Source organism: Acanthaster planci, linkage group LG21 (genome assembly GCF_054643075.1).
Source record: "Acanthaster planci isolate LZ-2023a linkage group LG21, COTS_SCS, whole genome shotgun sequence".
NCBI classification, from domain to species: domain Eukaryota; kingdom Metazoa; phylum Echinodermata; class Asteroidea; order Valvatida; family Acanthasteridae; genus Acanthaster; species Acanthaster planci.
In genome coordinates, this window is record NC_141797.1 from 10,697,042 (window position 1) to 10,719,436 (window position 22,395).

The 22,395-nt window shown below is 40.5% G+C and overlaps 1 protein-coding gene and 1 long non-coding RNA gene across 11 annotated transcripts in view; both read right to left on the bottom strand.

The window, feature by feature from the left end:
* LOC110981120 (kinesin-like protein KIF21A) overlaps window positions 1-22,395 on the bottom strand; it is a 47,168-nt gene that overhangs the window by 16,809 nt on the left and 7,964 nt on the right. For 4 of the 10 annotated variants that reach the window (XM_087130953.1, XM_087130948.1, XM_087130951.1 and 1 more), the window contains exons 2-23: window positions 21,456-21,635; window positions 20,357-20,582; window positions 19,620-19,679; window positions 19,255-19,347; window positions 18,699-18,824; window positions 18,041-18,220; window positions 17,168-17,283; window positions 16,150-16,345; window positions 15,288-15,556; window positions 14,662-14,799; window positions 14,302-14,331; window positions 11,956-12,093; window positions 11,572-11,768; window positions 10,858-11,052; window positions 10,419-10,621; window positions 9,856-10,032; window positions 9,256-9,516; window positions 8,331-8,591; window positions 7,724-7,735; window positions 6,089-6,190; window positions 5,381-5,595; window positions 4,985-5,014 (exon numbers count right to left, since the gene is read on the bottom strand). In XM_087130953.1, the coding sequence (XP_086987079.1) occupies window positions 4,985-5,014; window positions 5,381-5,595; window positions 6,089-6,190; window positions 7,724-7,735; window positions 8,331-8,591; window positions 9,256-9,516; window positions 9,856-10,032; window positions 10,419-10,621; window positions 10,858-11,052; window positions 11,572-11,768; window positions 11,956-12,093; window positions 14,302-14,331; window positions 14,662-14,799; window positions 15,288-15,556; window positions 16,150-16,345; window positions 17,168-17,283; window positions 18,041-18,220; window positions 18,699-18,824; window positions 19,255-19,347; window positions 19,620-19,679; window positions 20,357-20,582; window positions 21,456-21,635 (3,405 nt within the window). The remainder of the gene's footprint in view (window positions 1-4,984; window positions 5,015-5,380; window positions 5,596-6,088; window positions 6,191-7,723; window positions 7,736-8,330; window positions 8,592-9,255; window positions 9,517-9,855; window positions 10,033-10,418; window positions 10,622-10,857; window positions 11,053-11,571; window positions 11,769-11,955; window positions 12,094-14,301; window positions 14,332-14,661; window positions 14,800-15,287; window positions 15,557-16,149; window positions 16,346-17,167; window positions 17,284-18,040; window positions 18,221-18,698; window positions 18,825-19,254; window positions 19,348-19,619; window positions 19,680-20,356; window positions 20,583-21,455; window positions 21,636-22,395) is intronic. The other 6 variants (XM_087130954.1, XM_087130952.1, XM_087130946.1 and 3 more) reach the window with 5 other exon arrangements.
* Window positions 2,841-4,977, bottom strand: LOC147795784 (uncharacterized). Its single transcript, XR_015423588.1, has 2 exons — window positions 4,107-4,977; window positions 2,841-3,510 (listed from the first exon to the last, which is right to left on the bottom strand). It is a non-coding gene; the product is annotated as an uncharacterized LOC147795784 (long non-coding RNA).

Here is a 22,395-nt window from a genome sequence, read left to right on the forward strand (position 1 = left end):
GTTGCTCTTTTATATCATTTACAAGAGTGTATTTGCAGCGTTTCTCTCCTTCCCTTCCCCTCAAATGAAAAATATTTACAGGTACAAGGGTAGGGAGAGGGTGTAAGTTTGGGCACTAAGGTGTCCTTGTTTCTGCTTTCCTTGGAGAAGTTCTTTTATTTTTTTCTCTGGTTTTCAAGTGCTTGCTGTTGGAGGGACAGCCATCTGCAATGTTTCACTTCTACATGTAATTAATCTCTACAATTTCTTGATCTTAGTTATCAGGAGGTATCTAAGAGTATAAAACACGAGCAGCAGAAGAACGAGGAAGGCAACAACAATAACTGAAATCCAACTGTATAAGATCAGCAGGTAATCACAGAAACAAATCAAGTTTTTAGGACCGCAAAGACAGTTAAATCCCGTGATTTTTATCCGAGAAATTATCGAAAAGTTGCGAACAAATGGTAGAGTAATCAGTGTATCAGTCCGGATCAGTTTACAAATCCCGATTCACATTGACGTAATTTTGAATATATTCCAGATAGCACAGATTGATGCAGGATTTTCCAAATTTGATTTGTCAAAATAATGGAATCAATCAAGCCCACATTATTTGTTAAGATAAATATGTCAGCAGCGTCCATATTAATATCCGTGAAAGAACAGAGTCAGTTTTATCCACATCAGAATGTTTTGAAGTGAAAAACAAAATCAGGACGATTGACAAATTGAGTAATACATGTAAAACAGATACAAAAATACAAAATAGGAATCAATCAGAGAAGTATCAATATACGGTTGGAATGTTTATCAAAGTAATCAATTTTTATCAGAGTAATCAATTTTTATCCCAGCAATCAATGTTTATCAGAGTAATCAATGTTTGTCAAACATTCAAGAGATTAACAGTTGAAATGGGAAGAAATGAAGTAAGAAATCACAAATGAGATCAAATGATACCATAAATGCAACAAGAAGCCAGTTCAAAATTCAAAGGAAATTAAACATACATGTACATGTAACAGGCAAACCAGGAAACCAATGGTTTAGAAATGATAAAGAAGCAATGATTTAATGCAGAGCATGTCCATAACAAGATTGCAAATTGGGAACAAACCACGAAGGATGAGGAGTCGATACCCAAAGACCAAACCGGCAGAGGTGAACAATTCAGGATGGAGGAGACAGACAGGTTGAAACAAAAATGGATTCAGAGGCACAAAAAAAGGTTTTAGGATTAGAAATGTACATGAATCGACACGGGAAGGAAAGTGCAACATTTGTCAAAATGTAATACTCAAAGGAATAAAACAGATAGAGGGGACGGACAGGAATTATAGAGCGAGTAGATGTCCATGGTTAAAGAAAAAAAGCAAGATTAATGGACAAACAAATGATGATGTAAGAAAGTGACACTTACACATACATGTACATGTATATTTAACCAAGGAAGAGCAATATGAGATGAGGTTTGTTGTACAAAAAAGGCAAAGACAGGAGACGCAATAGGAAAGAAAGATTGTGATTGTGAGAAAAGATGACAGGAAAGGTAATAACAGACAGAGGGGGGAAAGCAAGAAAAGAAAAGCAGTAAAATAAGAAAGCCGCCATTACAGAAAAGTCAAATCACCATCCATCACCATAAAAAGATCCATTGTAAAATTTGAGATCATGCATTGTAAACTCTACACTATAAAATGATTTCCACGTTCTGGAATCACAAAGTTTGACATCAACACCTTGTTTTCCACAAATATAACATATACATGTATGAAGTTTTGCGGCACACAGATGCAAAGGGCACCAAATCCAACACATGAAGCAAGATATGAAACGGAAGAAACCCCCCTGCATTGTGTTGGTCATTGTTTCACTGGAATCTGAGGAATTCTTTTCAGCCATCTTGGGGGGGATGTGTTAAGTAACAACAATCTAGAGTGTGTATAGGGATTGGGCAAGTGGGGGGGTTACCCCTTGGTCTCATTTCTTGCTGGATATAAAATCCAAGGACATGGTACATCTGTGCCACACACAAGCTCAAACGTCACAAAGTCAACAAATAAAATGTTCACTGCTTGGAAATGAAAATCAATTCTGTAACTTTGTTTGTTCAAATTCAAAAACAATATCCCTTGTTGGACTGAAAACTTTGAGCAAATACAATGAACATGATTCTGAATGAAAGGCAACTGCAAAAGAAGGAGAAGCCAACAGAAATGATAAATGAAAGCAGAATAGGAGAAAATATGGGCAAAGCCACTGACGAGAAGCAAAGATACACGTATACGTGTAAGGACACAATACTGGCCAACAAAAATGGGACACATAGGTAAAAATTCAATCTAGTGAAAAGTGTTTAATTTACTTTTAAATTATGACAATGGACCACCCTCTATCAGAAAATAGCAATGGGAAGATAATCGGCCCAAGAAATTTTCTTCCGTGCAGTGCTTTCTGTAGAGGGGGGCCTCATAAGTTAACGTTGGTTACGGTGTCCACTTTGCAGTCAACCATGCAATAATAAAAGTCAAAGAAAAACAATGTGGAGTTGTATTGTTGTGGTTAAGCTTTTCCTCCTTTCTGAAAGTCATCTTTAAAAAAAATGTTAATTGTTACTAATTTTACGATATCTTAATAAGGTGGACACCGTAACTAACGTTAACAAGTGTACTTTTTCACACACAACAATTTTAAATGATTTGCAGTTTGATGACTTGAGGAAAACAGCTGGTTGCGAAGCTTGCAAGTACTTCAAAGAGGACATTATCATTGACAACCAAAGAACAGATACCCTCAATTTCAAAGATCTTTGTCCTGTAGTTTAACGTTAGTTACAAAAATGACACGGACACCAAAAATTTCGAATCAAAGCTAACATTTCATGTGACAAGTTTATTATGACTTGCTTTACTGGAGCCCTCAAGGTAGTTGCCTCACCTTCAGAAAATTGCCTATGTTACTATGTGCAGGTGTTAATACATGCACATACTTTTCCATTTCTTGGGAGCATCTCTGTGATCTACATATCTGATAAGCCACTTCAGCCTATTTTTAAATGCCCTACATGTATATGCATGCAAGAAGGTTGCACATGAGCTTCACAGAAGTTGAAATCTTTGACATTGTGAACTTAAGTACATGTATGTATATTTAAATGTGCACCATTTGCAACATTAAACAATTCTGAGGAACGAGTAAATTGAGTCAATGACTATTTTATTTTTCACTCTAATCTTGTTTCTTTAAAACTGTATTTCATTATGGAGGCTATACACTGACGATCCCATCTGAAGAACATGGCACATCTCATTAAATGAATTTCAAATGCGACTACAACTATATCCCCTGGAGTGAGCTGGCGATCGGCAGGCTCTTGTGGGGTCCTGAAATTACAGAAATGGCAACAGGAATGGTTGAAATCGAATAATCTTTGATTTAATTACTACTAAAGCTTCTTTCACAAGGACATGTGAATCTACAGACATATAATCTGATCCAACCATTGAATCTTTTTCTCCTTTCTGGCTTCTGAAATAAGATAGAAGAAAAATAAAATTTAAATAGAACAATTTTTTAACATAACCGGCAGTGGCTTGATTTGTAGAAACATAAAAAAAACTCTAACAAGACCCCAGGGGTTCCACAAAGGCAAGTTCCCCTATCTGTGTAAACATCACTTGCCTACGTGTTACATCAACTTCGCTCCATTTACTTTTAATTCACTGCGAACTCGCCCCCATACTATTGGATGACAAATGGGGCGACTTTTAATACGAATGGGGCGAAGTCGAAAGTGCCGGTGTGTAACGAACGTGAAACACTGATGATTTCTTGAACTTGGCAAGGCTATTCTTTAAGTTTGTTCATTTTTGTGATGGACTTTAGCTTAAAAAGTGTAAATTATTTGTCGTTTTGCAATTTCAAGCGGGACTTCAGATGTTTACTATTTTTTTCTTCCGTTCGTTAAACATGGACACGATTCACACGAAACCATCCAAGCGGTCCGCGACAAAGCCCAAAAATCACCCACTGACTATCCATTAAAATCTTCCCTTTTACAATGCCATCTGACCTCTTTTCACAAAAAAATACAGAAAATAAAATCTATTTAAGTTGATACAAACCTTTTGGCTGCTCTTTTTCCGGATATTGGCTGCTCTTTTCCTGATTGTTGGAGGGAAAGCTGTCGCGCGCAGCAACTTTCTCCGTTCGTTACACAGAGACGCGAAAGCGGCGCGCGGTGGACACGGTGCTTAAAATAGCTTTATCTCGGAAAAGACGTAATCGAGCCTAAAACAATTGACCTTTAGGTCATCCATGCAGGGTACCATTGCACGTGTACGACCACTAGTCAGACTGCGTTGATCACCAGTTAAAACATGTGGACATTTTACGTTAGTTACAAAATGGACACGAAAATTATCGCGATCGATATGCTGATGTTTTCTCATCCTCGAGGGTAATTATGGTCTAGCACACATTTTACACGATGTTTATTAAGCTCATTTCGAATAAAAATGGCTTTTACAGGTAAGGGTGAGGCTTGTAAATGATGATTCTGGCCCTTTTCGTCATGGTATGGTGTGGTGGACACGATGTGAAACGAACGTTAACGCAGGTTCAGCTGCCATTTTGGAGCGTGGATTTATTTATTTTTTTTTTTGTAAAGGGCCAAAATATTACTTCATTGCTTAACTCAAAAAATATGACCATTGTGATAAAATACGTGAGCTATAAGTAAAGTAGTTGAGTTCATTAAATTTTGTTCAAGCAATGTCCCATTTTTGGGCGCCATTTTGAACTAAAATTTGCTCTTGAACGTGAATAAAAATTATAGACTCGCATTTACACTGAATTATTTATCTTTATTTATCTCTCAAATACATGTACAACTATAATCTCAAGCAAACATAGCTTGAAAATGGTTACATCATCTGATAAATTAAAGTTCATTTTTTGCATCATGAAAGTTGGCCAGTATTGTGACCTTACACATACATACCACACAAATGGTGGGAAAGTCAATAAGACACTGGAAGGACAGTATAAAAACATACACTCTACATGAAAGTGTTTCATTAGTACAAGAACCACACAGAATTTGTTGAATTTTGGCTTCTGACGTTCCCAAAAAGATAAAGTCACTGTTGATTCTGACAGACTAACAGGAGGGGAAAGCTCAAATGGAATGTTGTCACAGGTTCTCAACTGTACGAAACCAATTTAGATAACAGAAATTCCACTCCAAACTTTTCAGGTAGTACCGTAGTTTGAAGGACACCTGTACTTACCCCTATCACCTTTCTGCTCGATGAACTAGATTTCTACGCTTTCCTAACTTCTTGAAGTTCTAAACAAAAGTTCTGACACAGTTTGAAAACTAAGATAATCAACTGACCTGGATTCGACTGGCGAGGGCGCCCTTGAGCTCTCAGCACTGCTGCTGCTCTCAGGCTCTGGATGCATGTAGAGCCCATCAAACTCTACATCCAGGTCTTGGCCCGACAGCACGTGCTGCAGGAGCTGCTGCTGTAAGAAGCTGTTTTGTTCTTCCTGGTGAAGCTTGGCTTCCAACTCCTTGACCTGAGATTCCTTCTGCGAAGCGTGCTGACCCTGCACAGCAAAGGAATCTTAGTCCATATTTGTTCACAAGACACTGGAGCACATTTTGAGTTAGTTCTTTAAAAGAATTTCGCGTCGTACAAAGCAATGGGAATCCTCAACATTTTTCACCCATTACCTTGTCCAGTTTCATCTGGATGACAAAATGGGTGACACATCCAAACTCAGTTTGCTCTTTCTAAAATGAATTGCTGAAATTAGGGTCTTAAGATTCTCTGGGATCTGATCATCACACAGGTAGTGTCACATTAAAATAGGCAACATCCTTCTCAATGCATTCCTTGTTAAGAATGATGCTCAACAAACAATAAACAAAAGATAATGAATAGTCATTACATGGAAAGGATTATCTCCAAGATTCAACTTTTTAAAGTCATTACATGGCTTGAGTTTTGACTTTGAATTATCAACACTTTCATATCTGGGTTTCTCGGGGTAAAAAAAAGGAGTTTCAGTGAATCTGATAGTGTTTCGAGTGACAAACCTTGTTGATGGTGAGCTGTAGAAAGTGCTCTAGCATGTATTTAGCCTCCTGCAGGCTACAGTTGTCAATGATGGCAGTAACATCACCAACATCAACCTCATCCTATGGGATCAAATATACAAGAACAACTGGTATGAGAGACTAGCACCAGAAGTACAGGTGCAGAAGTGATGAGCAGAAATGTATATAAGTCACCTTTAGAATAAATTTTAAGTTTTGATTACATGTATATCCTGTTCAAGTTAGTTTTCAGTCCATAATCAAAGTACCGGGGTAACATAATGATCAAATATCACAATGGCCGATGTCGACATTACAAGTATGTGTACAGTCGAACCTCGCTAATAAGAGGTCCTTCAGACTTGGCATACAACAATGTACCTTGTTATAACACGAGTCTTGTATTATCAGAAATGAAAACAATGAAAAACAAAAGACTGGGCCCTGAACATAGTCTTGCTAAGCAGAATCTTCTATTAACAGTGCTCTTATTAATGAAATTCCACTGTTGGCTACATGTAACCGTATCTGTATTAAAGTTGATGGATTGGTAAAAACCAATCACACTATTGTGAGTGCTCCTTGACAGGTGTCTCTGCATGATTGGATATGATCTACAGGTGGTGTGAGTGCTCCTTGACAGGTGTTTCTGCATGATGGAATATATAATGATCTACAGGTAGCATGTCGTTCGCTTGAGAAAATCTACTTCAAATGGATCCAGGGCAGGAACTTTGTTCTTGAAGCAGCAAGGCAATTTCTCATTTACAAAGGGTACTTGCATTCATAGAAAATTGAACTTGTCTATGGAAACATTTCAATGAGGCAAAGACCAGAGGCATCATGGCAACTGCCTCGGTGCCTCCATGAAGTTCCTGCCCTCTGGATCCATTCACCAAACTTGGACGAGGAATTTCTTGTGTTTTAGTGATTAAGAAAATTTTAAGTATGACAAATGCGCTATCAAGAAATTTTGAGTTATTAGAATCACAATAGTCTCATAACAATGACGATGAGTTGAAGCATGCAGTACATGGGTCTCACTGCACAACACATTACACAAGACATAAAAATACTTCACTCAGAAAAGCAACAAAACAAAAAATGGGTCAAACAACGTAAAATGTTGGACAATTTCTCAGATGCAATTTTAAATACAGGTACATGTAGACCAGCATTGTAACAGAGTCAGCCACAAGTCATTCCATTCTACAAAGTCACCTTGTTAAAGTTTGTAAATGAATTGCAATAAAGATATTCCTTAGTTATTGTTCATCTCTGTAGTGCTGACCTGATTTGTGACCTGATAATTGACCTGTGACTGACTCGATACCAAGTCTAAACACACCTGAGAAGGGAAGTTGGAAATAAAACAAAAATCTTTCCATGACATTTAAACGAAACTGTGTTGTAAACACATCCTAAGTTCACTAGCAGTCACAGAGGGCTAAAGTACATGTGTATGTTTTTCAATCACAATTTTCATGTTAACACCAAAAAGAAACCGAATGAAAGGGGCAACATTTCGATCACATTTTGACAACATGCAAGGGACGACTACAATTCCAAACTCTGGTTTACACAGAACTGAAAAGTGAAAAACTTTGGAGTCCATAGAAACATGTTTTCACATACCCATGTTCCCTCCTGCGATGAGAAAATCAAATTATGTGGTAGATTAATTACACATTGAGTATGACTGACAACTGAGGAAAATTACTCAGACTGATCAGTTGTAACACAACTCAAATACACTGTACATCACAAAAAATCTTTTGTAATCTCTTGAAAAACAAATGACTGATTCAAGTTTGCTTGAATATTTTTTGTACAAACAAACTTTAATATTACCTACATTTTCATTATCTTTACATGTATACCGCCAATCAATTTGAAATGATGAACATAAATCTCTTTTACAATGTGTGTTTAACACTATCACATGTTAACATCTGGTTACATCTCACTTTTCCAAACATAACTTCTGTGGTAACAGTCACTCATCCGTGTTGCTGCATACCTATTTACGCATCTTAATTCTTTTTAATACCACGAGCCAGCTTGGTAGTTCCAAAAACATGGTCATTTGAGAGCAAAGTATGGGTGTAAGTTGGGGTACGACCGCACTGATAGAGCAGGTCTCACTCACGCATAATTAATACTGTTCCCAACTGACCTCAAACTTGTTCATTTTAGGGATTCAAAGCTAAAATATCAAAACGGATCATTCTTCTTATCTTACCTTCCCTTCCATGACTTCCATGATATTAGCCTGGCATTCTGTAATCTGTTCTTGGACATATTCAATGTTGGCATTCAAACCATCAATTTGATCGTTCAGCTCCGCAATGATAACAGCATCCTTCCCGGCACGGATGGCTTCGTCTCGTCGGTGGAAAGTCTTCTCTCGTTTCTTACTGAGTCGTTGTCGGTGATGGAGGTAGCGTTCCATATCGCATTCCATGTGGGTGATTGTCTGACGACGATTCACAATATCAGTTACCTAAATTGATGAATCAAACGCAGAGTATGAGTGACTATGAACCTTGTCAACACTCAGTTTGGAAGTTCTTGAAACGCAACAAATTGACACTTGTCGCTGATTCAACGCATGAACCTGTAACTTCTAGATTCAAAAAGGTGAAGACACCATTCCTGGAAGTTTTGTTAGGAGATAAGTTTCCTGAAAAGCCTGGGAAACTTTTTAAAGGGAACTGAAACATCAGTATTACAATCACAAACCCAGTTCTCGGTAAACTTAGCTAATTCACTTATAGACCTTTTCACCCACGTGACTAAATGTAAACAATACCACTATGTGTGGACCGCCTTGGCCACAGTGATTGCATGTATACCTATGGGCAGCTTCAACCACGTGCAAGCACACACGCAAACGCTGCATGCTTGACTAGTTTATCTTGAATAGGTAGATTACCATCGCAACACTATGCACTTATTACCATCACAACACATGGTGGTCCAGCACGATCGTGACATCACAGGAAAAAGGTCTATAGTAGCTCATAACGTAGCTTAGAACAACAATGTGTTTATTTACAGTTGTGTGAAGTGCCAAAACCAAAATCTGACTGAATATAAGGATCACTTTATGTTAACAAAAGGATTTTGTTCATGGAACCAACGGAAGTGGAAGCTTGGCTTCTTACCCTTCTGTCGATCTGCATCCATTTCTGCTTAGCAGCTTTGGAGGAATATTCACTCGTCCCCTTGCGTTCATGCCTTCTCTTCTGTGTAGCAGCACTCAATGGGTGTTTCCGCCTCGCTGCTGTGATGGCCTGCAGCGATGGCGTCGGTCCATTGATCTTTGCTGCCACATCCTGCTGCTGCTGGGGTGGAATGCGACGACTTGTGACCCGACCTGCAGCCTTGTCAGATAATGGTTTGGACTGCTTGCGAAGAAGCTGAACCTATATATGAAAATAAGCACATCCACCGTTTTGTAGCAGCGGCCAATAGATTTAATTAATCTTATCTTGTTCTACTATTTCTAGTTTAAGTGTCTTAACTTTTGATCTCTCTAATCATTGTTTTTAATCTTAGGTTTCATAGAGTGAACTCCCAATGGAACACAATCATCTGTATTTTTAACAAAATGAACACAATAAAGTAAATTTGAATTTGATTTCAGATATTAAAACAACCTCTTCTATCAAGAGTAACCATGGTAACTGCAGATGCCAAATGTGAGCTACCAATTCAATGACTAAGTAAAATAACCTACTGAATATTCATGAGCAAGCCAATACCTCTTCCTGTCTTCTCTTGAGGACTATTTCCTTCTGTTTAGCCTCTGCTTCCAGCGATTTGATCCTGTTCTCATGCTTGCGGGACTCCTTCTTCAGCTTCTGGATGGCTCGGTTAGAGGCTACCTCTTTCTGTCGGGCTTTCTGTTGCTCTTCCCGAATTTGTTTCATCAGTTTGACCTAGCCATGGAGAGGATCAGCCATCAAATCAGTTGTCAAGACATCTATGACCTCTGTGTTTGGTTGTGGCTGTGATGTAAGATGCACTTCTCGTTTAACAAATGATTAAATGCCCTTCCTTCCGTCACCCACGGGCATCGCCAGGAAGTTTTCCGGTGGAGGGAGGGCAAAAGTACTCAACATCAACGAACTGATACCAGTAAAAAGAGGTCAATTTGGAGGGATTTTTTTTCAAGTAGTGTTGATTTCATCCCCTGTCATCTCTTTGTTTTTCATTTTCTTCACTTTGTTTATCTTTTTTTCTCCTTTTTTTAATGAGGGAGGGGGCAAGTGTCCTCTTGCCCCACCCTTGCAACGCCCACGCCCCTTCCCCACCGTATACCCACCTTTGTCTCCTTCATCTTGGTGAGATCAGATGTTAGTGTCTTCATCTGACGCTCATATTGCGACTTGTCTTTCAGAAGCTTGGAGTGTTCCTTGGATGCCTTGTGCATCCGGTCTTTTTCATTGGTCAGCTTCTTGAGTTTGATCTCAAACTCCTTACGGATTTTCTCAGCCTTCTCTTTCGTTCTTGTTTCGGTCAGGGAGCCTGCAGATTACAAAGTTTTTAATGCGACGAAATTCAAGACATAGCTAATATTCCCCTGGTTGATTCACAGTTTAGTTCCTACCTGATGTCGGAACCCATTGACACTTTTAGATGCAGAGAGGCAAGTGGGGGTAAAGTAGCTTGCCTAAGGACACAAATATATGGCTAGCAGCTGGATTCGAACCCCTGACCATCAGACAGTGAGCTCTCAACCCAAACCATGGAGCCACACTCACCCATATTGGCTAGTATCTTATCTCTCTCCATCTCCGTCTCTCTGATCTTGCTCTGTAAGGACATCATTTTCTCCTCGTACTGTGCCTTCAAGGTGTACAGCCGACGTTGACTCGTCTCCAGCTCCTCAATAAGACGTTGCTTGATGTTAATCTCACAAGCGAGGTCTGCCAGATCTTCTTGAAGCTGAGACTGAGCTGAGGGACACAGATTGTACAAGCAAGAAGCAAGTTTAGAAAAATCAATATCTGCTTTGCAGTCAGGGCCGAGTGTCAATCTGTCAACCTCTGCTAGGCCAGTGGTGGCTCAGTATGAGGAAACAAACAGGAAGTCTGTGTTTTATGTATTCCTTTGACAAATTTGAATCAGCCACTGCAGCAAGTTTGAAGTGCTGATGTGCTGACAAGTTGATGCTCAACATCAACAGTAAATTGTTCCTTGGCAGCTAGCGTCACACTCCAAATAGTGTCTTCCATTCAGCAGTAACCTTCTTAGTTATGATCTGTTGCTGCAGTTTACCTACATCATCTTCCACCGTCATCATCTCTTTACCTACATCTTCCTCATCTAAACTGCTATCTTCAATTTCCTCATCTTACCTACGCCATCTTCCACGGTCATTATCTTCCACTATCACCATCTCCCACTGTCATCATCAGCTGTTTTATCCCCATCTTCCTCATTTAAACTTTCCATCTTCACTTTCCTCATCTTACCTGTGTCATCTTCATCTTCGGAGTCACTCTCGCTGCTCTCCTTATCCTCGTCATCTTCTTCATCGTCTTCTTCTCCATCTTCGTCTCCGGCAACTTCCTCAACATCTTCACTCATCTCCTGCTTCTCCATTGTCACATCTTCTTTCTCTGTAGAGTCCTCCTTCTCATCAGCAGATTCATTTTCTTTGTCAGAATGGCTGTGGAAGGAACAAATTTCATAACAGAATCTATTTGACCTTTTGATGTATTTCTGAAGGTATTTCAAATAAACCTGGTCACCTTGAGTTTCCCCCCAATCAGACTCAGTTTGTCAAATAAACGATTACAGAAAAGTACCCCAAGCTCAGGAACCGATCTCCAATTAAGCCAGAGACACACATGTACCTGTGTAATCTGGACTTGCTCTTGGCCTCCTTAGAAGCTTCTACCATTCGCATTTTCTCCTGGTCATGTTCCACCTGTTTCTTTGCTTCAGCAAGGATAGACGCCACTCGAGTATTCTCTGGAAGTTCAGCCTCAATGCTGAAAATAAACATGCAAACCAGGAGCCAATTTCACGGAAATGCTAATTATGTAAGCTCACAAATTTACTAAGCCCAGAGAATATTTGCTTCGTAGAAATAGATTACCAGTGAAAACATCACACATGCTGTATTTCTAGTGACTGGTTTCCTGTTGAGTATTGCTTAGCACAGAATTTTCTAAGTAACAGAAAGCTGCTCAGCAGCTCATGTACAGCTACAAAGTGTACTTTCAGATTTTTACAGACAAGTTTAACAAAACAATTGAAAACCGACAATGCAATCACAAATGAAACTAAAAGCACAGTGCTTCAAATGAAAATACTCTCAAAGTGAGTGAAAGCCTGTGTCCCAATGGCTGCGGCTTGAAATTACACATGAGTCTATGGTAGCGGCTGCAGCCAGTTCCCATACAGTTGTGTGTAATCTCTGAAGCCATAGCCATGCAATTCAGCCAAAGTCTGTAACCAACCAATGATGTTCGTGTACACAGACAAATGTAATTGAACATGGTAGCTGAACTCATGCAAATGGTAAGGTAATGCAGGAATCATAAGGACACAGACTATTTGCTCTTTGTATGCCGTGCCATGGGCATGCAGAGCCTCGATCTGGCAGCTTAATGTAGCCGGTTCAGCGATTCGTGTGTGTGTTGCTTGGTCATTTTCCTCCGATACCTCGCGATTGGACAATATTTCAAAAGCTGTGTTGATACAATTCTGATGCGATTGTACGAGCTGCCAGTTGGAGGCTCTGCATGCCTATGGCAGCAGCGTACAAAGAGTAAATGATGGCAAATCTTCAGGTGAATGTAATTCAACATCTGCAGAAGTTACGTTCGCTACACTGCCACACAGTTTTTACTTGATATTAACCACTTGCTGCCGGGGAGCCCCGTTTCGAGCACTATGGGTTTATACGCAGAGCCGGGCTGCGCGAAATCTGACAAAAGAGCTGGTCCGTGTAACAAAAGACAGTACTCGGAACAAAAGACGTGCTGCTGGGAATTGCCATCATTTTTTGGCTTGCATTTATCGAAGGTAATCTGTCACTTTTTTAAAACTTTTTTAAACAGTATACCACTGTTTTTAAACAGTATACCACTGTTTTGGGCATAGCGCATCCACCGATTAGCACCACGGACAAAAGTGCTCCAGGGCCCCAATAATGAGTGACACAGCACTGCTGCATGCTAATCCAGCAACGTTTGAAAAGATGCCACTCGCATTAACTGGGGACAAAGGAAATTATGCAACACCTCACAATTCTGGGCTCTCTTTTCAGGGCGGCAGGCCTAGCTGAAATACTTAGGAGTCAATGAAGGTTGCCTGTCAGCTTAGAGTAGAAACCAAACAGTCATTTGTGTGGGTGTAAACGTCCATTAAATGAAATGATGAATTTTTGAAGAATTTTGAAAACTGAAAATCTTGAAAACCTTCCGTATGTGTGCCCTGCAATTTTAAAAGTATCCAGCAGCATGTGGTTAAACTGTGTCTTGTGCAGAAGTTGGTCATTCTATAAATTTGGCGTCTGATTTTTTCCTGCCCTGTTACATCTGGCATATGATTTTTTAAAACTTAGACTTCATTCTTGAGTTTCCAAGATTGAATAAGTAAAGTAATCACCAGCCAGACAAATCGAAATAGTTGGAAATCAATTTCAGTGATACATTCCTCGTCAAAGACAGGTGTGACAGGGACAAAGAAAACCAAATCGGACCCTCAATTTATGGAATGACTCAAATGCAAGAAAACGTTCCGGTATAAAAGCAAAAAATAAAGCAAATGTAGGTGAAAACCAAAAAAAATAGGGAAAACGATTTTGACCTTCACATGTACAAAACGGAATCCACTTTTTCTGTTTTTACATGGAGTGTAGAACGTCATCATGTGGTACGGGCCCCATGCTGGACCAAGAGAGGGCACTAGTTCCTTAGCAACAGGGACTCCTTTGGTCCTAACTGCACATCGATGGTTCACGAATGACTAGGAAATGCAAGCATTTCAGTCGTCACATCACTACCACCAAACTAAATACATGTACTTCTGACCAACGGGGCTCTTTTCAACCGATGAGGGGGTGCTTCTGCTCGAGGCGGATATGCCAGGGAAGATGGAGTGTAGCAATGATGTGGGTCCATTGTTTGATCATGCAAAGCAGTGATATGATTGGTGGGGATTGAAGTGATATGATTGGCCAGGACACTTACCGTTCTCCTGAATTATGTCGTTGCCTGCTGCTACGTGGCCAAGAAAAAGGTTTCAAGAGGGGATTGGTCAATCATGGCAAAGGTCAAATGTGTATCTTTACGGACTTGAGATGGGTATTTTGCAAAGTTTTTTGCTATCGTAAGATTTAAATCTGAATCTCAACAAAACCAACAACCTGTCTTGTAACAACGTATCTACCATCTTTCAAGCCGATAAGAGCTGTGTAAGCATGACAGGGGTTGAAAGTACAATAATGGAAGTTCATTCCAAGGGGCTACGACTGACATTAATGCCGTCTCTCACTTGTACCCTGCAACAAAATATTCTACAGAGGAAACTATTTGCAGTAGCTATCGTACCTGAAATCCACACTGCTAGAAGTCAGAGGTATATGAGTTGGGCTCATAGTGGCTCGTGATGGAACACGGACTGGGGACTCGTGGACATTTTTACGACGTAGGACGGCATTTAGAGACTCACTCTCCACCAGTTTTGCCCTGGGGAGGACAGGTCAGAAAATGAACAGCCAAAGATGATCACAGACAAATATTTCTACACTTTCAGAAAAGTTTAAGACGTACAAATATAGACTTCTGTCTAGTTCTTGATTGGCACAGACACTTATAACCCTCCAGGAATGAAAAGTTACATGTGGGCTGAGACATACTGTAGTCAACAAGAAATTTTGAGTATGGAAGGAACCACATATATTTATGTCCAATTTGTGTAATTTTGAAACAAAGCCTGAAACCTGGAATAGAAGGAAAACTTTCTAACTGTAATTTCTTGCTGTAATTCTTTCTTTCATTAGAATATTCCTCTGGGGTTCTCCTCCCACCTCTGAAGGTGTAACGGCTTCTCATTGTCTCCTCTCTACAGGTTTCTTCAGGCTTGCAAGTAACAATGTCGAAGGCACTTTGGAGGAATCCTTGGTGTCATTACCAGAAAGGATTAACACTAATCTCTTCCATCCTTGAATGCTTACCTCAGATCTTCAATCTCCTTGACGTACCCCTCCACCATGGACATCAACTCTTCCCCTCCGCCTCCTTCCTCCCCTGCTGCCCTGCTACTCAGCTGTAAGTGAGCTTGTTCAGCGACCAGTACAGAGATCCTGGACGTCTGAGAGTCGATGGTCTCCTGCATAGCTTTGACTCGCTGTCGGAGGTTCTCGATTTCGGTTTGCAGCATTGTGTTCTCGTGGAAGAGGTCGTTGATTTCCTCAACACCCTCAGCATTCACCTGCCTTTTACCCTGTGAGAAATAATTCCACATCAAAGTCACTCTTTAAAGAAAAAGTTTCTTAGAGCAAAAAGTTATCCTAACCCCACGCAATTCTTCGCAGTCCTCCAAGGCATTTTGGAGGCTGCTACGGACTTGATGCCCTTAAAATATAGGGACAAAATCTGCAACTGCACTCTCAGAACGGTGATGGACTTTAAAAAGTCATGACGATTATTGCAAAGATACTTTGAAACCTTATAGAGTTCCAAAACGTGACCGAAAAGTATAATGCAAATGAATAGAATATATATGTATCTGCTGGTTCACATGCTGGTTCTCCCGCTAATGCATTTACACACTTATGCATGTGAAGCATTCACTTGGATACTCTAGACTAAATACTTTTTTTTTATTCAGATCTTAATGCGTAAATATTAAAAACTAATCTGCTGACAATTCAGCTCAGTAGCTATATGCTCAAGAATTTACAAGAAAAAAAAGCACAAACCAAAGCAGAAAAAAAACTTCATCGGTGCATGACACCGGTATCCAGAACTGCAATAAGTGAATCACATCACACAGTAGAACAATCCACCTGCTTCATGTGATCTCATTACACTCACCTGTTTGTATTCTAAGAGTTCTTCTTGTAGTTGTCTGATTTCATTCCTGAGAGCGGCCAACTGGCGACTAGTCTTGTCCTGATTGGCTACCACAATGTTCTTGATGTTCTTGGCTCGATTGGCGTAGCGTAAGGTGTTCAACGTCTCCATAAAGTCACGGTCAGACGGACTGACGCAGGCAATCATGAGGGTTTGACTGAGGAGCAAAACATCGACTCAAACAGAAATTGCTGGAATGCCAGAGAGCAAACTCAAACAGAAATTGCTGGAATGCCAGAGAGCAAACTCAAACAGAAATTGCTGGAATGCCGGAAAGCCAACTATTAACTCAAATGGAAATCACTGGAATGTTGTAATATGATGACATTGGATTACACTTTTTGAGATCCACTTTTGAATGTTTCCCAGATGTGCTCAGATACATCGGACATGTAATCTCTGCCTACCATTACGTGTATGTCTACTTGTCCCCTGAATGAATGAATTTCATAAACTGGAATTCAATTTAATACTCAAGATGCAAACATGATTGGTCAAAAGTTTCCAGTCCTAATAGTGAAGACACTGAAGTCGTTTCTAACTTCCCACTTTCTTCCTTCATTTATTACAGGATCAAAACTGTACTGCAGAGGATTTTGAAAACTGAAACCAAGTCTCAGTAGTAGGGAACGAAACAAATGTTTATAAACATGAAGCAGAGACAGAACAGACACTGATTTCAGTAAAGACATTGATTTCATGTAACATAATCTGGACTCACAGTGTACATAACATGGATTTAATCAGCACGCTATTGAAGCCACTGGCGGCCATCTTACCATGCCAAATACAAAGATGAAATTAAAAAGGCTTGCCTGCAATTGTTAACCTAATGCATTCATGGCATCATTAGTTACAATAGCAAGCCAGCCACCCACCCCTTTCGTATTTGGCAATGTAACATGGCAGCCATGGCTTCAGTCGGTACAAAGGCATTGCAAGTCCAATTTTGTTTGGCTTTTCAGCTTTGGTCTGGTACCTGTTACCGCCCAAAGAGTCCTGCAGTAGTCTGGTGAGCTTGGAGTCTCTGTAGGGTACATGGCTGGATTTCTTGGCTGGGTCTCCTAAAGCACTGATCACATTGCCCAAGGCAAGCTAAAAAGGCAGAAAGAAAACAATGATTTACATTTGGTTACAGATTCAAGTCCACAGCACACTATCCTGACGAGCATACTGTCCAAAATGTTGAGTGAACTCACAAAAGAGATTTTTTTTTTTTTCCAGCTAACTCCACATTGTTCCTCCACCGTGAGAACCTCAAATTTTATCTGACATCAGATCAGTTTCTTAATTCAACACTCACACGTATGACCTATTTTTCCAATCTGTGTGTAAGACCTGACACAAGACCAGGTCACAAGACCTGACACAAGACAAGGTCACAAGACCTGACACAAGACCAGGTCACAAAACCAACTGTATGTGTCAGCTTCAATTCTTAATTCAATCAGACGATGGAAAGTAAGGAGCTAAGACACAAAATACATAAAGGTATGTTAAATTTAGACTTTTCAGGCTGGAAATTTTTGTTGAAGAGTCTTTCAGGATGACTCGACACGTGAAATCAAAAGAAAAAATAACGGCAATTTACCACGAACTAACGTACCTGCGATGGTCGTTTATCTTGTGCAGTGGGCATGGTTTAAACTGAAGTGGCACCACACTTACGAACCGGATACTGCATGTACTGTGTGGACTCCGCGGGCACGCGCGACGAACTTAAACACAGAGAGCCTTGGTTTCGATGCGGATATGCGCAGACGGTGCTAATGTGAAATCCATCTATACCCATTTTTGTGGAGTCGGTCACATTTATGACATAAACTGATAAATGGATATCTAGGCAACATACCAATCCACAGTTGATAGAAATGCCTTCTTTTGCGCGGTCCCCTGTAGCACCAGTTCTCTTCAACCTCTCTGAGCCAGCCAAGTCTACAAAATGAAACTTGGCAGTGAGCGTCTCAAACTCATTCATGCCTGTGTTGTCATCGTTTGTCTTGGCTTGCTCGTCATCATTGTCTTCGGCTGACTGTTTAAAAAAGATCATCGTGGATATCCTTTGTTCAAGAAAATCTTTCAAGACGCGTCACTCCACTACATTAAGTAGGCAAAACCAGTTCTTACAATCTGGTATTCTAGTACAGCTAAAGGGTTCTTTCCGATCAATTCAAAAACCTTCCCACAACTCTAAGGTTTTAACCACACCAAGTGGCAAATTCTTTGCACTTACACAACCCTATAAAAATGGACTTTTTATCTTGGTAATGGTCGACCTGTTTGACAAAGTTTTACAAGACAGGCTTTCACTTAGAAAGTTGTTAAATACCATGATGGCAAACCAAGGGAAAGATTGATGCCAAGGATTGAAGCTCTTGTAAAATGGCCGTCTCTAAGGCATCTTGGGTTCAAAGATCATAACCAATTAACTTCTGCTGCTCTATATTCAATTTTCGTTCTGTTGCGACAGTCATTACAGTTGTCACTGATTTGAGAGAGTCTCTGCTTACCACTTTGACCAGTCTCTGTTGTTTGATATGCAGAGTGAAGATAGCATGAGATCTGGAGCTTTGAGCATTCATGTTGGTACTCCCAGTGGTTCTAGATAGAGCACCACCTTGCAAACACTGTAATGTCTGGGAAGAAACACGAGCAAAGTCAAAGAGAGATCTGGATGAGACCAGATCTACTGAGGTCATTGGATACCAGCCAAGAGTTTGTACACAGGTGTACACTAATAAACATCGGTGTAAAAGCAAGGTGTGTATCAAATTTCCTGGTCTCAACGATCGTCCTTGGCTTGATTTTGTGCTCTGCAATAAAGTTTAAGATATTTAATCTTGGACCCAAATGAGAGACGAAAATTGAAAACACTCAAAACTTTGGCTTCAGATTTGAAAATTTAGAGTATCCCCAACCAGATTTATACACGGAAATGTAGGTACATGTAGATGTATGCTCACTATCAGACTCTCAGCTCAAGAGGATGATTCAATGACATGGAAAACTGACATCAAAGACCAAGAGACATCCCAAGTTTAGGAGAATATTGTGAATGATACTAACCTCCTGTTCAGAGCCGACTGTTCGCGTAGTCACACCAACAACGTAGATCCCTCCCTGTGCATCCTCATGGATCTTAATGTGTGACTTCTTGTTCTGCAAAGACAAAAAGGAAAACAATCATGACAGTTGGATGAAACACCTGGGAATATGACACATTGCATTCCTGACATTTGGCTGTACAATGGACAATCGTATGGCACTGGTACTTTTGTGGATGATTGTATGCATTACACTGGAACAATATTCCTGAGAGTTCCGTAGGTACTAGGTACGTAAGAACAGCCTATCTCTCACCAAGGTAAACTGTCTGATACAAGTTCATCCTCATATACCGTCAACGTGATAAAGAACAAAGCTGGACTTACCCGGCTGATTTCAACATCTCTTGTGGAGTCAAACAAGTCCAAGATTTCTTCATTGTACAACTGTCACAGAAAACAAATTGAAATCTAAGTAAAATTGTATCATTTTCATCAATGGCTTCTCCCTCAGTGGGAAGCAGGATGCCTGTAGGACCTCCACTCATAGATTTATGAGCACTTATGTACATGTACAGGTAACTTTCCTGAACCACTTTGGTATTCCAACAGCCCATGCCCAAACTGAAGCACATCTGAGGTTATTTTTGGGAACAGCAGCATGGGCAAAGGATGGTCTGTCCTATCAGCGCTGCCCTACATGCATCGGTACGTATATGTACCCTGACTCACGCATGTGCTTTGTTCCCAAATGATCTTGCCTTCTTTTACATGTAAATACCAAAGTGGCTCACAGTAAAAATGCTGCAACATTTGAAGGTTTTAAGGTAGAAGGGAAAGATTCAATTTTATCAACAATAGTGTAATTCGACCACCAGAATTAAAAGCCATTACTGCGGTGGCACAACGCTCGTGGACAGGTGGTACGCATGTGTTACATGCCTCTTTGACCAATAGGGTGTCATGATTTGCTAAACGTACTCATGCGTCAAGCTGAAGAATGTGCGTGTGAGTGCGGTGCCAACGTAGTTTGGGCGTCTTATCGTATTAGTCTATAAGAGTACATGCATCTACAAAGAGTCATCATTAATGTTTTACACCATAGCAGGCACAGCTGTCCATACCTCCATAAACTGAGCATGAATCTTAAACTCCGGAGGTGGTTCACTTCTCCCTGATGCTTCAACCCTGCGTTGCTCAATCCCAGTGAAGAGATGGTGCACAGCTCTGGGTACGATCCCCTGCAGTTCTTCACTGATCCCTGGTTCGAATCCAGTCCCCATCGTATAAGTTTTACCGGATCCCGTCTGGCCGTAGGCAAAGACAGTAGCATTGTAGCCTTCGAAGCAACTGAAGAAAATTCCATAATTTTATTGTCAACATTTGTTGAGTGTATTCCCATGTATCTGAGGTAACTGGCCTCTGAGACAGCCATCTTGAATCAAAAGCAAGGAAATACCTGTATTACTTTTCTAACAAATTAATGTTTGGGGATGAAGATGATGCAGTGGGAGCAAATTACAGACCATTCTTGTGCTCCGATGGGTAATTCCAACCTAACATGACTGTGGTTTATTCCATGATTATCCAATTGGATAAAAATCAATGTTACCTTTATTTTTCAAATGGAAAAAAACTTAAAGTGAAGCTACACCTGTAGTTATAACAAAATAGTCAGGCTCCTTCCCATTACAGAGTGCACAACAAATGAAGTTGATTCGGGAAGCATGATCAAAACTGGCCAGCATGTAAAATAAAACCAATTTGGGTCAGAGTGGACAAAAGTCAAGTATCCATGAAATGATCACAAGAGCTTTCGAGGGCCCTCAACGGTAAACTCAGGATTTTCAGGATTTTAAAAGAAGTTGTTTGGTAAATCCTAAAATTAGAAAAATCCTGATGAAAAAAACCTGACCAACTCACCGCTGTTTAACAGTGATTAGATACATACAACAAATGAAAGGTTTCTCCTCATCCACCCCAAGTTGAAGCGCACCCCCAAGCGGCAAAAGAAAGACAGGTGGTTGTAAGTTTTCCACATGGGTTCTTGCACGGGTTGTGTGTGTACCCAAAGACCATACATGAAGGAATAAAGTCCTTACACGTACTCGGTGTGCTCTGCATCAAACGCGCCACTGATCCCCATTATAAACGCGCGCCTATGCGATGAGTACCAAACAACACGTCCTTTTTGGTTCCTCTTGGAGCAGATAGAGCACTCACCCTTCAATCAAGGCATGCACTGTAGAATTATAGACTTCATGCTGCTGGCTCTCCAAGTCAAAAACATGGTCAAAGGTGAATGCCCTGTCTTGACCCAGCATGACCTGGGCTTCACCTGGAGTCACTGAGGTACAGACTCGACACATGTCGATCCGCTCCCTGGCCAACTGTGGACGAATCCTGTTTACGGATAAAAACATAAGAATTTAAGAAATGACTTCCTGCGAGTGTCTGTTAGACTTTGATACGCTTGGCGGCAACAAATATACCAGGATGCTTCTGAGCATGCACATCACCGTTACTGTCAGAAAGGACTGGTTCAGTGCTGCCATCACTGGTTCAAGTCTTCGAATAGCAATGCACAGAGCGAGATTGGCATAGCACAGCACTCTTTCCAAACAAATCACGGCACAGCAGCCCCAGTTTGAATTTCAGCTCAAGTCTGCGTGGATTGGCTTCAGTCCTTGCTCTGTGGTGGGTTTATCCACAATCCGCCTTAAGCTGAAGTGCACCCCCAATCGACAAAAAGAAAGACAGATGGTTACATGCGGGTTCTTGCACGCATTCTGTGTGTACGCAAAGACCATACCAGTACATGCCAGAGTAAATCTGTTACGCGTACTCAGTGTGCTCCACGTCAAACTCCCATATACTTCGTGCCTCATGGCGGGCCTACATGTGTGCGGTGAATACCAAACCAAAGCCCTCTTTTGTTCCGCTCGGAGTGGCTAGTTTTCTCCCTACCTCTACAACCAAACCCACTTCTCATTATCTCCTCTCAACAGGAGTTTTCAGGCTTAAGAGCTACATGTGCTATGCCCAGAGCTCATGAATATTATTTATAATGTTAATAACAATTATAATAACTAGAGGGTTTGTCTGTCTTTAGGACAGAGCAAAGGGCTTTTTCACATTTTCGTTTTTTTCTTAAGAAAAGGGC